At 38.7% G+C, this 17,691-nt stretch overlaps 1 protein-coding gene across 1 annotated transcript in view; it reads left to right on the plus strand.

Annotated features, from left to right (window-relative positions):
• The window catches only part of IL26 (interleukin 26), a 17,187-nt gene extending 1,101 nt beyond the window's left edge, over positions 1-16,086 (plus strand). The window contains 2 exon segments of the mRNA XM_035001966.1: positions 15,409-15,474; positions 16,000-16,086. Of these exon segments, the coding sequence (XP_034857857.1) occupies positions 15,409-15,474; positions 16,000-16,086 (153 nt within the window).
• The last annotated feature ends 1,605 nt before the right edge of the window (positions 16,087-17,691 follow it).

The following is a 17,691-nucleotide window of genomic DNA, read 5'->3' on the forward strand; positions in this document are numbered from 1 at the left end:
TTCTTTCTTTCTTTCTTTCTTTCTTTCTTTCTTTCTTTCTTTCTTTCCTACTCATATTGATGAGGGCTGTTAGATTACTTTTTTCTTAGTTATTCAACTAATTTTTTAAAATAGTTATGTCCTTTTTAAGGCATAGTCTCAGTCAAAACTTTACAAACTTTTAAAAAGGGCAGTATGTCTTCTTTGGTGCTTAAATTACGTGATGCTGCGGTATGGTTATGGTCACCATAAACAATGCGGAACTCATTAGGAAGGTAAAAGTGACCAAACTTCTCTATAAACATCCACAGTAATAAAGACCAGTGCAGAAAAATGAAACAAAACAAAGCAAAACAATTAAGCCAGGATGCGTGCAATAGTAGTTGACTTGCCTCTGTGGGGAATGGTGGATCTTTTCTGTGATCTTGTTCGGGTTCCAAGGATGCCTTCTCAGCCTCTTGTGATTGCACCTTGCAGGAGGTGAGACAGTGGAGCAGTGATGATTATGGCAGTCCTTGGGTTGCCAGGTGGAGACGAGCTCTCTACTCTGGGGTATTATGGTCACTGAGACTTAAACGCTGGGCAGTTGGAGGCGGATTTTTATTTCTTTTTTTTTTTTTAATGTTATGTTAATCACCATACATTACATCATTAGTTTTTGATGTAGTGTTCCGTGATTCATTGTTTGCATATAACACCCAGTGCTCCATTCAATACGTGTCCTCCTTAATACCCATCACCAAGCTAACCCATCCCCCCACCTCCCTCCCCTCTAGAACCCTCAGTTTGTTTCTCAGAGTCCATAGTCTCTCATGGTTCGGATTTTTATTTCTTAAGAGCTAGGATGTCTTTTCCTCGTGGTCCATAAAAGTGCTCAGGATCTCAAGTTGCAGACCACAGCACAGTGGCATTTTATGCGGGTGAGTTGATCAGTTAGGTAAAGAATTTACACTCCTTCTCCTTTTGCCTTCTCCTTTTCTTTGGTTAGTTTGTATTTAAGTTATGTCCTTGTTTGAGACTTGGGTTGCATGGCGTTTCATAAACTCTCCTATTCCATTCAAATAAGTGCAATGAGAAGAATTACCAACTGGTACCTCTGTAGAAGAGAGAAAATGCTCTGGGCCAGTTCCCTTGCCTAAACTCGGGGAAAGAAACTTACTTATCTTTGGCTTTTTCTATCTTGACCTATGAGGTCATCTTATTAAGACAGTGAATAGTAGGGTGCCTGGGTGGCTCAATCAGTTACGCCTTCAGCGTAGGTTGTGATCCCGGGGTCCTGGGATCGAGCACCACGTCGTTGGGCTCCCTGCTGAGTGGGGAGTCTTCTTCTCCCTCTACCCTTCCCCCACTGCTCGTGATCTCGCTCTCTCGTTCTCTCCCTCGCTCTCTCTATCTCAAATAAATAAATAAAATCTTAAAAAAAAAAGACAGTAAATAGTATAGTCTCTTAAATTTAAGCTGAATTATCATATAATTTTATATTTCATTCCCCCTAAACCTAAGTTATTATTACCCCCCAGTAAGAGCATTTTCACCGCTGAAAGATTTGAAGAGAAAGAGAATATCCCTTGAAGGACTTGATATAGGGGACATATGCAATGTGAGTCAGTCACTATAGGCTAGAGTGAGTCTAAAGGAACAAGCTAGCTGCTCCCTGGATTTCAGTGTCTGGTGACAGGCATCCTTTTCAGCCTGGTTTTGTTTGTCTTTTTGTTTTTGTTTGTTTTGTTTTTTAAGTGAATTCTGTTTTTCTCCTTTTTTTTTTTTGTTTTAACCCTGGTTCCTCTGTGTAGGTGCTATTCATTGCATTAGCCATCCGATTTAATTTAACGTTATTTCAAATGAAGTTGATGGTGAGGCACTAGAATAAATCCTTGCCTGATACTGTAGCGTCTCTGGACATCTGGAACCCCTAAGCCATGTCTGTTTTCCCATCAGTTCGGTTTCCTCGCCTCAAATAGCTAGAGAACGCATAATGATAGCTGTAAGCGAAGCCAAGCAATGTTCTAGAGGAAACATTTAGAAAATATACAACTATCTAGGGACTCTGGTTTACCTTGATTTGTTTTTGGAGTTGTTGTTGTTGTTGTTGTTTTCCTGAAGAGACCTGTCAGTCAAGACGCTTCTGTCCGTAAAGATATTCTTTCAGGGACGTGGGCCACACAGCGGAGGGGAGCAGCGGGGCGCCTGTCACGCAGGTTTGGCTACTTACCAAGGTGGCTGGCCCCCCCTTGTGGCCACATACGAGCACACATCCCATCAACCTCCCCAAGCGCCGCCTAATTCGGGGCTCTCCTTACTTTCTCCCACCTGAAGCCAAGCGTTGCTAGCTCCAGTTAATTTGTTTCACAAACTGTGGAGTTTATGCCCTGGGGTAAAGCAAACACTTCTGTGAAACTGAAAAAGAAAACCAGAGGATGAGCCTGAGCTTTGGAAAGCCTTCTCAGACATTGTTCTAGGGAAATAGGTGCTTGCCTTGCGTTTACTCTTTTGCCCAGTCATAATTTTGCATTTTTGAAAACAGAAGCTGGTATCTGTTTAATATAAATTTACCGAGCATCTGCTCTCGTCAGTGAATGATTTCTTCTTACGAATATCTTCTTCTCATGAATAAGAAGGGAAGCGAAAGAGACAAAATCGAGCTTTCCTGAAAATGGTGTTGTGAAGACAAACGAAAACCCAATCACCTGAAGCAAAATGGTGAAAAGAAACAAGTCAGTTTTGTAAATTGACTTTTTGCAAGCTGGCTTACAGCAGGGTGGCCTGCTTTTGTATTTTCCCGGTCTGTGCTGAGTGAGAAAGGCCAGTGTGATTTGGTCCCTGCTCTCTGGAGGGGCAGCAATGGCAGGGAGAAGCTTGTATGAAACGACACACCCTATTCAGGAAGCTGCAAGTAGTTGAGTGGGAATGGGAGGTGGCTTGGGGAATGGGAAGAGGAGGCTGGTTGGTTAGACTTTTAGCCAGGAGACGCTGGTAAGGGCCTGGTTGAGTAAGGCATGATAGCACTAGCCATGGATAAGGACTGTATCCTGAAGAGAATGTAAAGCCACTGAAGGGCATGGCATGATCACTTCTGCATGTTTCCGGAAGACCTCGTTGGTGACGGTAGAGGGTTGTAGCTGGGGGGTGAGGCTCGAGGGAGAAGAAACAATGAGAAGAGCATCGCAATAATGTGCCTGGAGCAGAGTGGTGGCACTCTAGTGTCATAGGGAAGGGCGAGGAGAGTCTGAGGAGGAGAGTAGAGTCTGGGGTTCTTACTTGGGGGGCTGAGTAGGGGGGGGGTCGTTTATTAACAGTATAGAAGGAGGAAGCTTGGAGGAAGGTAAACAAGTTGCTTTAGACCTGCTAAAAGTTTCAGAGTCCCATGCATCAGCATAAGCATAAAACTAGTACATACATTTTCCATATATATTTTTGTGTGTGTTTAATATTTATGATGTATTTGTTAACAGTATTGAGATATAGTTGATACACAATTAACTGAACATGTTTAAAGTGTATGATTTGGTAGTTTTGACATACATATACACTTCTGAAGCCATCACCACAATTAAGATAATGAACATATCCATCAGTGCCCAAAGTTTCTTTGTGCCCCTTTGTGATCCCCTCCCTCTCTGCCCCTGTCCCTCTGTCCCCAGGGAACCACTGATCTGCCTTTTGTCACTATAGCTTTGTTTCCATATCCTAGAATTTAATGTAAATGGTGTATGTGTTATACTCTTTTATGTCTGTTTTTTCCACCCAGCATAATTATTTTGATTCATTCATGTTATTGAGTGTATCAATAATTTATTCCTTTTTTATTGCCAAGTAGTATTCCATTATAATGATATACTACAATTTATTTATCTGTTCACCTACTGTTGGTTATCTCTTCCCAGTTTTTGGCTATCACAAATAAAGCTGTTATGAGTACTCAGGTACCAGTTTTTGGACAGATATTCTCATTTCTCTTGGGTAATACCTAGGAATGGAATAGAGGGACTATAGGTCAGGTGTACATTTTGTAAAAGATGGCCAAATTGTTTTCTAAAGCAGTTTGTACCATTTTACATTTTTCACCAGTAGTGTGTGAGAGTTCAGTATCCTTGCTATCACTTGGTATAGTCAATGTTTACCGATGCCAGCCCGTGTAGGTGGAGGGTGGTGGTATCACATTGTGTTTTCAGTTTGCATCTCCTCATTACTGGGGTTGAGCATCTCTTGATTTGCCTGTTTACCAACAATGTATCTTCTTTGGTGAAGTGTCTGTTTGGATATTTTGCCTGTGAAAAAAAAATTAGTTTGGTTATTTTCTTACTGAGTTTTGAGTATGTGTGTCTTAAAATATATTCTGCATGCAAATCTTTGATCAGATACATAATTTGCAAATATTTTCTCCTGGCCTATGACATCTTCTCATTATTTTAAAAGTGTCTTTTAAAGAGAAGACATTTTACATTTATTTTTTTTTATTTTATTTTTTAAGATTTTTTTATTTTATTTATTTGACAGAGAGAGACACAGCGAGAGAGGGAACACAAGCAGGGGGAGGGGAAGAGGGAGAAGCAGGCTTCCTGCGGAGCAGGGAGCCCGATGCGGGGCTTGATCCCAGGACCCTAGGATCATGGCCTGAGCCGAAGGCAGACGCCTAATGATTGAGCCACCCAGGTGCCCCCATTTTACATTTTTAAAAAAAGTTTTATTTTTATTTATTTGAGAGAGAGCAAGAAAGAGAGAGAGAGAGCCAGTGCGGGCTGGGGGGGGGGGCAGAGGGGGAAGGAGAAACAGGGAGCTCAATGTGGAGCTTGATCACAGACTGAGTGGAAGGCAGATGCTTAAATGATAAGCCACCCAGGTGCTCTGACATTTTACATTTTGATGATGTCCAATTTATCAATTTTTTCTTCAGTGAATCATAAAATCATACCTTTTGTGCCATATTTAAGAAATCTATATTTAACACAAGGTCACAAAGAATTTTTACTATGTTTTCATCTAGAATTTTTCTAGTTTTAGGTTTCACATTTAGGTCAATGCCTTTTTGCATCTATTGGGATGATCATGTGATTTTTATTTTTTAAGCAATTGATACAAATTACATTGATGTTCAAAGTTAAACCAACTTTGGATTTCTGGGATGTACTCTATCTGGTAATAATGTGTTATCCCTATCATGTATTGTTAGGTTCAATTTGCTAAAATTTTGTTAACAATTTTTGCATCTACATTTACGAGGGACATTAGTCTGTAGTTTTCTTGACTTGTAATATCGTTGTCTCATTTTTGGAATTAGTATAATGCTGGTCTCATTAAGTAAGTTGGAAAGTATTCTCTCGTCTTGAATTTTCTGGAAGGAGTGCATAGAATTGGTCCAGTGAAGCCGTTTTTGCCTAGAGTTTTCTTTTTTTTTTTTTAAGATTTTATTTATTTATTTGAGTGCATGCACGCGAGAGAGTGAGAAACAGCATGAGAGGGGAGAGGGTCAGAGGGAGAAGCAGGCTCCCCACTGAGCCAGAAGCTTGATGTGGGACTTGATCCAAGGACTCCGGGATCATGACCTGAGCCCAAGGCAGTTACTTAACCAACTGAGCCACCCAGGCGTCCCTAGAGTTTTCTTTGTGGGAAGATTTTAAGCTAAATATTCTATTTTTTTAATAGATGCAAGGCTATTCAGGTTATCGATTTCTTTTTGAGTGAGCTTTGACAGCTTGTGTTTTTCAATGATTATTCATTTCATCAGATCTACCAAATCTTAGCCACCAAGTTATTTACGCTATTTCCTCACTTTTTAATGTTTTGTATAGTATAGGAAGATGTCACTTCTCTCATTCTCAATATTGGTATTTTTTGTCTTCACCCTTTTTTCTGAAATTTTATTGAAATTCATCAATTTTATTGATTTCTCAAAGAAGCAGTTTTTAGTTTAATTGATTTTCTCTATTATTTTCTGTTTCAATTTCCCTGATTTCCATTCTGAACTTTATTATTCCTTTCTTCTGTTACATTTGAGTTTAATCTACTCTTTTCTTTCTGATTTCTTACATTGAAAGCTTGGGTCACTAACTCGAGATCTTTCAGTGTTTTCTTAAGGTGGAAGCTGAAGTTATCAGTTTGAGATTTTTTTTTTTTTTTTAATATTTTCAGTACAGGAATTTAGCGTTATAAATTTCCCTTTTGGTACAACTTTAGCTACATCCCACAATCTTTGATATGTTGTGCTTTATTTTCATTCACTTTGAAATACTTTCTAATTTCCTTTTTGATTTCTTCTTTGATCCATCGGTTATTTGGAAGGGTGTCATTCAGTGTCTGTATATTTGGGGATTGTTCCAGATGCCTTTTTGATTTTGATTTCTAATTTGATTTTATTCTGGTCAGAGAGCATCCTTTATATGACTCAAATCCTCTTGTATTTATTAAGCCATGTTTGTGGCCCAGAATTTGGTTAATTTTGGTAAAAGTTCTTTGTGTATTTGAAAAGAATAGCTGTCTTGCTGTTTGGTGGGGTTTTCTAGAAATATCTACTAGATCAATTGGTGGTTACTGTTTTTCAATTTTTCTATATCTTTGCTGATTTTCTTTCTACTTATTTTATCAATTATTGACATCTCTGACATTAACTGTGGCTTCTTCTGTTTCTCCTTGAAGTTCTATCAGTATTCATGGTAGATGTTCATGTATTTTGAAATTCTGCTATTAGGTGCATAAGTATTTATGATTGCAAAGTTATCTTGATGAATTGACCCTTTTATTTTATAAAAGTACCCTATTGTCCTTAATAATACTCTTTGTTCTGAAACCTACTTTTTCTGATACAAATAGAACCACTTCAGCTTTCTTTTGATTAGTATTAGCATGATATATTTCTCTGTCCTTTTACACTTATTTGTGCCTTTTAGTTGCAGTGGATTTCTTATAGGCAGCACATATTTAGGTTGTGTGTGTATTTATCCACTCTATCTTTTTATTCGTAGGTTTAAGCCATTTAGTTTTAAGTGATTGGGTTTTAATATGGTTGGAGTTAAATCTACCACCCTGCTTGTCTTCTATTTACCCAGCCTGTTCTTTGTTCCATTTTCCTCTTTTTCTGACTTCTTCTTGATTGATTTTTAAAATGATTTCATTTTATCCCTTTTGTTAACTTAATAGTTAGTTATAGCTCTTTGTGTTTTGCCATTTTTGAGACTCTTCATTCTTTTGTGTAGAACCAGGTTTCTATCTGGCATTATTTTCCTTTTCTTTGAAGGATTTCCTTTAACATATCTTGTAGTACAGTTCTATTGGGGATGAATTCTTTAGGTTTTTTCTTTTCTCCTCTTCTTCCTTCTTCTTGTAATTTATCTGTTAAAGATATTGGGTCATTTGCCTTACAAAGTTTCTCATAGTCTGTATTTTGATGATTGAATTTTCATAGATTCATTTAATTTTTTTTTCTTTATTTTCCATACATTGGTAATTATGCATAGATTCTTGATCAAATTCAGGCTTGATATTTCAGCTGAATCGCTTCATATGTAGTGTTGTGTATTTTTCATCAGAGGCACATAGTATATGGCATTTATGTTTATCATGTTAGCAGTCATTAATTATTATCTAGATCTATTTATTCATAAGGCATTGCAAACTGATACTTTACACATTCTATTATACCTTCTTTATTTATAAATGGGGTAATTCCATAAATAGAACTTACCCCTTACCACTTGGCTGCCCTGAGAAATTGATCATACAAAAAAGGCAGCACAAATAGTTAATTCTTTTTCTTTACCAGTTTTCAATATAAGGAATTGCTTTTCTAACATTCTTCCAAGGCCATCAATGAGTAATTACTTTGTCTTAGTGTTATTATTAACTCATGGACTTGTATTATTTTTCATTTTTGAGGAATCTTTCTGATTTCTACAAGCTTCCTGCCTTTTGGGATTCTTTGTAAGTCCACTAAGACTGGCATCTTATTGAGCCACTCCCAAGAGACAGCACCATGATAATTATCATGGTAGACCATTTGGTCTGGAATTCCAGTACCATTGTATTTGAATGTCATCTCCTTGTTTTTGGTAACATTCTAGGCATTTTGCAGTACCTAATAAAATATTACATATTAAAATAGTCTGATTTGGGTGATTAAGATGGTATAATTATTCAAAGGAAATAAGTTATGGGTGATGTAAACATTTTTATTTTTATGATCTTTGCTAGCCATAGTATTTGGATAGTTGACCTATGTATATGTAAAAAAGACATTAAAGATTCTTATAGAATTCAAATACTCTCAGACTTAAAAAGGAACTTAATAGTTGCTTAGTTGAATTTACAAAATAATTTGCCTAATTGCTAGTGATCCAAATTGAAACTGAAAAAAAAATTCCATTTGTTTTTAAGATTTCATGATCTACTTTAATTAACATTTTGAGAGCTTGAGTAGTAATGGTGATTAGATACATTTCTTCATATTTATTGTATGTATTTAATTTCAAAGTCTGGTAAGTCTTGGCAAATAGAGTATTGGTGTCTCGATTTCTTGTAGTGTGTTCAATAAGTAATTTGTATACCCAAGTGCAACTAACTTACCAACTTATGAAGCATTGCCAATTATTTATCCTGGTAATTTCAGGTTTTTTTTTCATTTATTTTACAGAGAGACACAGCGAGAGAGGGAACACAAGCAGGGGGAGTGGGAGAGGGAGAAGCAGGTTTCCTGCTGAGCAGGGAGCCCGATGTGGGGCTCGATCCCAGGACCCTGGGATCATGACCTGAGCCGAAGGCAGATGCTTAACGACTGAGCCACCCAGGTGCCCCAATTTCAGGTTTTTAATTGCAATTGATTGAAGTGATAAAACCAGAATTAGGAAGTGAGACCAACCCTGTGTTACTCTCTCATTAAGTGCAAAGTCCAAAACCTGTCTTCAACAATACCAATAATTTCATCTTGTGGTTGTTGGAAGAATTAAATGAGATAATATACCAAAGTTCATAGCATGTAGTAGTTCCGTAAAATTGTTAGTGTCGTTTCTTATTGCTTTCTTTACACAGAACACTAATTTTCTTCCAATTATATTTTCTCAACAATTTCCAAAGGAGTGGTTCACCTAAACAACAAATTCCTTTTCAGTGCCAATGTTAGTGTTAACTTGCATAATATGTATAATTTACAGTAATTCTTTAAAGATAAAGAGATCATTTTTGAATCATTGAATATATTATTCAATGTAATTGATTTTTGAATAATTAAAAATATTAAATAAATATATTTAAACCAATATATTTGGTAATATGTATTTTCTAATGATAATATAGAATAAATATATTTTCTAATGATATTATAGAATCTCTTTGTTGACGAATTTACTCCTTGGTTAGTGATATATAACTTTTCTATCAAAATTATGGGGCACAGCTCTATCCTTCCAGGTGCTAAATTACATGGACTTATTCTCTTTTTATTGATATATGATTGATGTATAACATCTTATTAGTTTCAGATGAGCAACATAATGATTCGGTATTTGTATCAACTGTGAAATGATCACCACAGTAAGTCCAGTTAAACTCCATGCATGGACTCATTCTGATAAACAGTTACACTGAGAATTTTTAAAAATCTGCAATAAAGTTATACTACCCTAGTATCTGTATTTAAGGTATGGAAACTCTTTCTAGTTTTTTCTATGGCTGGAATGTGGAGAAATGTTGAATGAGGGTCTAGGATTATTGTAGGTAAGCAAGATCATATACACAAATCTATGTCAGATGATTCTATTAGTTATGGAGACTATAGACATAAGACAATGTTTTGTAAACTCTTCTGATATATATTTATTCAGGAATTGGCTACCTGTCATTTGTTTTTTAAAATTAAATGTCAGATTATGAATTTGGCTAATAGTTTAGTCACTTTCCCTCCTTTCATGCAAGCTCTTTGGACACAAATTTAATTATGCTTTCTTACACTAATTAAAAAATTTCATTTCTAGGTTTCCTATAAACCTTTCTGGTCTTAGTAGTGTTGTATTGATGTCTTAAAGCCCATACTTTTGCCAAACTGACATTTAGTTTTTTCAAAATGGGCTACACTGATATACTTTTCTCAACTGTTATTTTAAATGCACATGAGATCGTATTTGTAAGACCTCACGTAAAAAAGTGCAGAAAGTTAATTAATAAGATTTGCTTAAAACTCTACATTTGCTATCATACAACAAAATTAAATTAATTTAATATTTAATTGAATCCCTTATCTATCATTTGCATTCTGGGGGAAAGAATGTTTCAGGAAACCAAGGTCATGGCCAGAGTAGGAACTGTGTTAACTGTTTTTTTTTTTAAATTATTATTTATTTGACAGAAAGAGAATGAGAGAGAGAGCACATGAGAGGGGGAGGGTCAGAGGGAGAAGCAGACTCCCTGCCAAGCAGGGAGCCCGATGCGGGACTCGATCCAGGGACTCCAGAATCATGACCTGAGCTGAAGGCAGTCGCTTAACCAACTGAGCCACCCGGGCACCCCGGAACTGTGTAAACTGTTAACCATTAAGGTCAACTAAAAACAAAACCAAAACCAAAAAAAAAAAAAAGGAAGAAGACAAATTAAAAAACAAAAAGAGATGGTACAATCCATTCTGAAGTCATATGCTGAGGTCAGTATAAAATTTTATGTATGATTTTATACTCTTCCAGAGGTTGTGAAAATGCTGTATATGTTTATGATAGATGTAACATAATAGAACTCTTCAGAGAAAGAATTTGAGGTTGTTCATTTGAGAATACACTCGGAGCAATCAGTTCTCTGCAGGACTATACTGCATGTAGCTGTCTAGTCCTTGACGCACATTTTTCATTTCCTCAGAATGATCAGTGGAGACGGATTTTCCATTTGTGCTTTAGCTGTGATACACAGTACAGATTTGTATGATCATTCATTTTGTTTGTTTGTTTGTTTGTTTTAAAGATTTTATTTATTTATTTGAGAGAGAGAGAATGAGAGAGAGCAAGCACATGAGAGGGGGGAGGGTCAGAGGGAGAAGCAGACTCCCTGCCGAGCAGGGAGCCCGATGCGGGACTCGATCCAGGGACTCCAGGATCATGACCTGAGCTGAAGGCAGTCGCTTAACCAACTGGGCCACCCAGGCGCCCTGGATTTGTATGATTATTCAAAACATGAGGAGATTAGGGGCACAAAATTACAGATTGTATCTGTTCGCCCAATTGTTTTTAACAAACCAAAATGCTCATGAGTGCCCAGGACATTCATTCTGTTATTAAACCATAGGCTTTGTGAACCCTGAAGCCGTAAGCTGGTTCTTGCATTGTATTCATTGAGTCATTCATTCAATGAACATTTATTGAGCATCTAGTACTTGGTGAATACTCTTCCAGATGCTGGAACAATAAAAACTGACTGATAAAGTCTCTGTCCTTTGAGAACTCCTTGAAAATGCTTCCAGCCAGGTTCAGCCAGTCTCAGCTTCTGCTGGGTGCTGTGTAGGAAGCAGGACTCAGGAGAAGCTGCAGCAGGGCTGGAGGCTAAGGGCCACACCGCCCGTCATTGACCCTGGCCATTTTAGCTGAGACCGAAAGGGCGTCCAAATCATCTCTGCTCGCTTTAGGCTGGAGCGCTGAGCTTCCTCTGCTTGTCCCTTCTCCCTGCTCCGGCCACTTTATCTTATTCACCCTTCAAGGTGCAATTAATTGGTTTTTTCTTGGGATCCCACAGTCAGGCTGCCTCTGCTGTCTTAGAGAAATTGTATTTTTTTTTTATTACAATATTTATCACATAGTATTTGCATCACTGTCTGTCTCAGTAGATTGTGAACCATCCCTTGTGCCCCAAGGCCATTTTTATCTTGTAGGCTACTTTTAAAAAATTAAATTAATCAGGATGCCTGGGTGGCTCAGTCGGTTAAGCATCCGAGTCTTGGTTTCGGCTGAGATCATGGTCTCAGGGTCCAGAGATCGAGCCCCACATGGGGCTCCTTGCTCATCGGGAGTCTACTGGAGATTCTCTCTCCTTCTGTCTCCATATGCCCCTCCCCCCACGCTCCTGTTCTCTCTCTCTCTCAAATAAACTTGAGAGTGTTGCCTGGTGTTAGTTATTCCATGACTATCCCACACTTTCTTTGAGTCCTAGTTATTCTAGTCCTACTGACAAATGGCCTGGAGTCTAGATCCTATCTGCTTTGGTCAAGTCTGTCAAATCATGCAGCCATTCCTACAGTAAAATGGCTCACCCTATGTCGTGCATTGCTTTCAGCAAATGAACTATACACTGAAATAGAAAGTAAAGGAAATCATTCCTTTAGAAATTTCTCTTTCCAAGATAAGTCATCTGAATTGTGACTGTAAACCTGGCTGTCCTCCTGGGTCTGTAGACATGTTTACAACAGTGAGGAAAAGGAGAACCTTCTGTGCAGGATCTTTAGTAGGAGGTCATTTACAGTAAATGGAATTCGAGACCCCAGAAAGCATCCTGTAAACCAGCACAGCCCTAGTGGCAACACCAGCAGCTGTAAGTGGTTTTTGCTGTTGCTGTGGTGGTGGTGGTTTTGCCAAACCTCGTCTTCTCCTTTTCTACTCTTCTTGCTCTTCTTAGATGGAGTGAAGTCAGATGCCTTTCTTGTCCTTCCCACCCGGTGTGGGATGAACTGCAGGTCGGAGTTCTCTGGGCAGAGACATAGTCAGCAGGAATGCCTTACTGATATTTAACTTCCGTACTGTCCAGAATTTGGTTGGTTTCTTTGGCTTCCCACTGTTGGTGTTAAACCTTTAAGCCCTAGCGCATGCGTGCTTGATACTATGCCATCTGACTTGCTTCTGGGCTTTGTAGTTGATCCGTTGCATCTAAGAACTTGGATATTGTGCCTTGGAATTAAGCAAGTATTGATTTTCTTGATGTTCTCTTTCATCCAATTGCAAGATTTGGACCAACTACTTTTATATTAGATAATTTCGGGTGAGAAGGAATTAGCATCTAATCAAACTCTCTATTTATAAATTAGTGGGAAGACTCCTCTAAATTCTTTCCATAGCTACTATCTTGGCTGGACTAGACTTGGTTATTTCTAGAATTTCCTTTTGTAGTTCCAGTCTGAAAAACAAATGAAAAAGAAGCACACACGCACACACAACAAACACGGGATTTCTTCTGTTTATTATCATATCATCCATTTTCGAGTTGAAATCTCTGTCTCTGTCTCTCTCTCTGCCAATCAGCTTAGCCCTTTAAAGCCATCTCCAGCATTTCCCTTCTGTAATGCAGAGCAGAGATCTTTAAGCTAATCTTTCTTTGGAACTGGACTTTCAATGTTTTCAACAAGAGACTGGCTTAGTCAGAATATCTTTTCCAAGTTATGCTGGTTGTTGTTGTTGTTTTATTTTTTTTTCCAGTATAATAGAATGGTTTTAAGTACAGACTCTGGAGTCTGAATATTTGGGTTAAGATCTCAGTTCTTCCTCTTACTGTGTGAACATAGGCAGAATATTAACTTCTGTGTTCAGTTTCCTGATCTGTAAAATGAGGATAACAATAGCACCTATCTTATAGGATTGTTGGGAGGACCGAGTGCATGAATATAATCGAAGCCTTCAGATTAGTGCCTGCTACGTAATGCTAGCGTGATACCTGTTGACTGTTCTTATTTTCCCCTAACAATCTCCTCAGTATTTTTGTCTTCGTTTGAAGGGGAATTGGGATAAAGAAGAGAGGTCCTGGACCTGCTGAATTTTGACCTTCTAACGTTGATCTGGTATTTCCTTGATTTTCCTATCCACAACTCCTATTTACTCTTTTTTTTTTTTTTTGTCATCATGTCTTTAGGGTCTGGCACTGAAGCCTGACACACAAAAGGCACTTCACCAACTTTTGCTTAATGAATGAATAGATTCTTTCTGACTGTACTGTCTGACATTGGCTACCACTGTCCCGGATCTGTCGCTGTCTGTTTCGGCCTCCCTCCATCTGGTCTGGATTGGAAGGTCCTCTTCTTAATTCAGGGCTCTTATCACAGGGCAGTCCAATGCCATGCTTGCAAATCCTGCAAACCAGATCTTTACCGGAACGTTCTGTGTCTGCAGCTCTTCTGTGCTTACTCAGGGAAGCCCCCTTGACAAGAAGGATCTCTTCCTTCCTACGCAGTGTCTCACCCGAAAGCAGAGTCCCCATTTGGGCAGTCGTGACACCATCACCACCTTTACACCCCACAACAGCATTTGAGATGTAGCTGTCAAATCATTTCAGTTGTCTCCTCTTGATAAGGAAAGGAGCCTGCATGCTGCCCATTCTCCCTGCTCTCCTCCTCCTTGTGTTTTGGCCTCAAGGGACCTGCTGGTTGACATTGGCCATGTTTTGATTCTTTCCACAAATGTTGTCATTTAGCTGCTTCCATTTTGTGAGTTTTTACTGTTATCTTTGTTGATGTGCCTGGCCCTATTTTATCACTAGGATAGGACCTCCGTGACACCTTCAGCAAGTGACTTAACCACTGGGCCTTGGCTTCCTTTTCTGTAAATTGAGAAGAATTGTCCTATACAATCTCCTTGGTCTTTTCCAGCACAAAGCTTCTATGAGTAAAGACTAAAGAGATAAATTAGACATTTTCACCTTTTTCTTCCATTTTCTCTAATGAACCCTATAGAAATGTGGGGGTGAATAGAGGACAAAGTTAATGTCCTCCCACTTGATTTCTAAGCAATTTCTGTGCTTAGATTGGGACTGGAAATTCACCTCCACAAAGGAGGCTGGCAGTTTCTCCTGGCCTGGCTACTGCCCATCTTCTCAAAATGTCAACCTGCTCCTTCTTCTTTTGAAGAAAGTAATATTTCCTGGTCCTTTCTCCTGGCAATCAATACCTGAATATTGTACTATGCAATGCACATAGCAGACAGGGTGATTTTTCAAAAAGGGAATTTTTTCTTGTCAGTTCCCACATCTTCCATGCTTCCTACATCTCCCTGCTTAGATTGCCCTAGCCATGCTGTCATTCTTTTATTTTCTGGGAAGCACTAAGTCTTTCTACCTCAGGACCTTTGCACACCTTCTCCTCTACCTGAGTTTTTCTCTCCTGTGCATCCTCCCCAACACCCTCTTTCCTTTCTTCACTTCCTCATACAACTGGCTCCTTCTCATTTTTCAGATCTCAATTTAAATGTCATTCTTCGAAAGAGCCTTCTCTGACCATCCCATTGAAAGTAGGTCATTCCTGTAAATTCCTATATAAACTACAGATTTCATTGTAGTTTATAATTTGTAACTTTCTGTTTTTAAATTATTACCTGCTTCTCCCGTGAAACTATAACCTCTGTGATGACAGAAACCAACTATTATTTACCTGCCAGGGCACACCTATGCTCAGGACATTATACCTGCTCAATAAATGTTTACTGAATGGATGGGAAAGTATTATCAGAGCCTCTTCAATAATATAATCTGTGTTTTCTGTTGATTTATTAGATTTCCTGTGCTTCCTCAGCTAGAGAGATGAAAACAATTACCAGGATGAAAAGAACATTTTATGAGGTAAGTATTTCAAGTCATTGTTTTTGAGTACTCTGTTTTTTATTTTTTATTTATTTTATTTTATTTTTTGAGATATTATTTATTTATTTGACAGAGAAAGACACAGAGAGAGAGGGAACACAAGCAGGGGGAGTGGGAGAGGGAGAAGCAGGCCTCCCACCGAGCAGGGAGCCCGATGCGGGGCTCGATCCTAGAACCCTGGGATCATGACCTGAGCCGAAGGCAGACGCTTAACGACTGAGCCACCCAGGTGCCCCGAGTACTCTGTTTTTTAAAATGTGAAAATTTGGGATGCCTGGGTGGCTCAGTTGGTTGGGTGGCTGCCTTTGGCCCAGGTCATGATCCCAGGGTCCTGGGATCGAGTCCCACATCGGGCTCCTTGCTCAGCAGGGAGCCTGCTTCTTCCCCTCTCCCCCTCTGCTTGTGCTCTCTCTGTCAAATAAATAAAATCTTAAAAAATAAATAAATAAATAAATAAATAAAATGTGAAAATTTTCTGCTTTTATATCTCCACTTTATCTGCAGATTGGAAACAAAGGAATCTACAAAGCCATCAGTGAACTGGATATTCTTCTTTCCTGGATTAAACAATTCCTGGAAAGCATTAAGTAATGCAAGGAGCCAAGTGCATGGATTGGATTGCTATTTTGGAATATAAGGAGAACTACTGGAAATACATTTGTAAGAGTCTATTTCTTTAAAAAAGTTTTTGTACAAGTTAGATGATGCAGAATAGACTATGGGAATTTAACATAATAAAGTTTTGGAGATACGTAAATTGTCACTAATATGTACATTTTTCTTTATTTTCAAAGAATGCTTTCATCCTGAACATGTCTTATTATTCTCAGATACATTGTATAAATTTAATTTAAAGCTGTATAATCAGAATTAACTCACATAATATTTGTGGAGGAAAAATGACAGCCTTCTGGGATACAGTATATTGTTATTGCAACTTACATAGATGCTATGTATATGATTATTACCTATTTAAGTGTTTGACGATTATTAATTATGCCCGGTGTGAACTTAGCTCCTAACAGATTTTTTATTTTAATTAAATACACTGTCTTTCTTTCTCCTGGATGTCCTTTCTATGAAAGCATGCTAGAATTTCATGGAGTACAATGGGTGACAAGCAGATGTGATCACATAGGACAGACATGTAAATGAACTGCTTGGAATCATTTACCAGGAAGGCCTTTGAAGATGATAACTCAAGCCACAAAGACCACAAGTTACCAAGCTGAGATGATGTGGAGCTTGATAATGCTCTTTCCAGGTGCTGTGCAGTAAGGAAAGTCAACAGGGGCCAAATAAAAGCCTCAGTGCAGTTCAGATTCCTCCACAGGAAACCTTTCAGTGCTTAAAAGCCTTCCTTGCCCAGCTAGCCCTTCAGTTAAATGACTAATATGGACGGACCTCTGTGTTTGCGTTACGTGGACTTGGCCCCTCCGCTATGGTGTGCAAGGCGTGGGCTCTTGCAGGGAGCAGTGTATGGGACCCACGGCCAGTTCACTTCCGCAAAGCATTCCTTGTGCCTCTGCGGCACACAGATACCACCGTGATGTGGTGTTTTGTGATATGAATAGGCAGGACTTCCTCCAGGCCTGTGTGGATTTGGGCACCTCTTTTTCTTCTTCTTTTTTTTTTTTTAAATTAAATTAAATTAAATTAAAAAAAATTTTTTTTAAAGATTTTATTTATTTATTCATGAGAGACAGAGAGAGAGAGGCAGAGGGAGAAACAGGCTCCCAAGGAGCAGAGAGCCCGATGCGGGACTCGATCCCAGGACCCCGGGATCATGACCTGAGCCGAAGGCAGACGCTTAACCATCTGAGCCACCCAGGCGCCCTAAATTAAAAATTTTTTAATTAAAAAAATTTTTTTAAAGATTTTATTTATTTGAGAGAGTGTGAGAGAGAGATCACAAGCAGGAGGGAGGGGCAGAGGGAGAAGCAGACTCCCCACTGAGCAGGGAGCGGGTACGGGACTTGATCCCAGGACTCTGGGATCATGACCCGAGCTGAAGGCAGACACTTAACCGACCGAGCCACCCAGGCATCCTTGGCACCTCTTCTTTAGTGCTTTCCTGCCATCCAGTTCTTCTTTTCAATAGTATGGTAATGATTCTATTCACTAGGGACTACCCTCTCTTTGGATTATCTCATATTCCAAAATTACTTCTTTGTTCCCTGCCCCTCGTCCTCTCTG

This window comes from Mirounga leonina, unplaced genomic scaffold, assembly GCF_011800145.1.
Source record: "Mirounga leonina isolate KUSES-001 unplaced genomic scaffold, KU_Mleo_1.0 Mir_126, whole genome shotgun sequence".
Classification (NCBI taxonomy): domain Eukaryota; kingdom Metazoa; phylum Chordata; class Mammalia; order Carnivora; family Phocidae; genus Mirounga; species Mirounga leonina.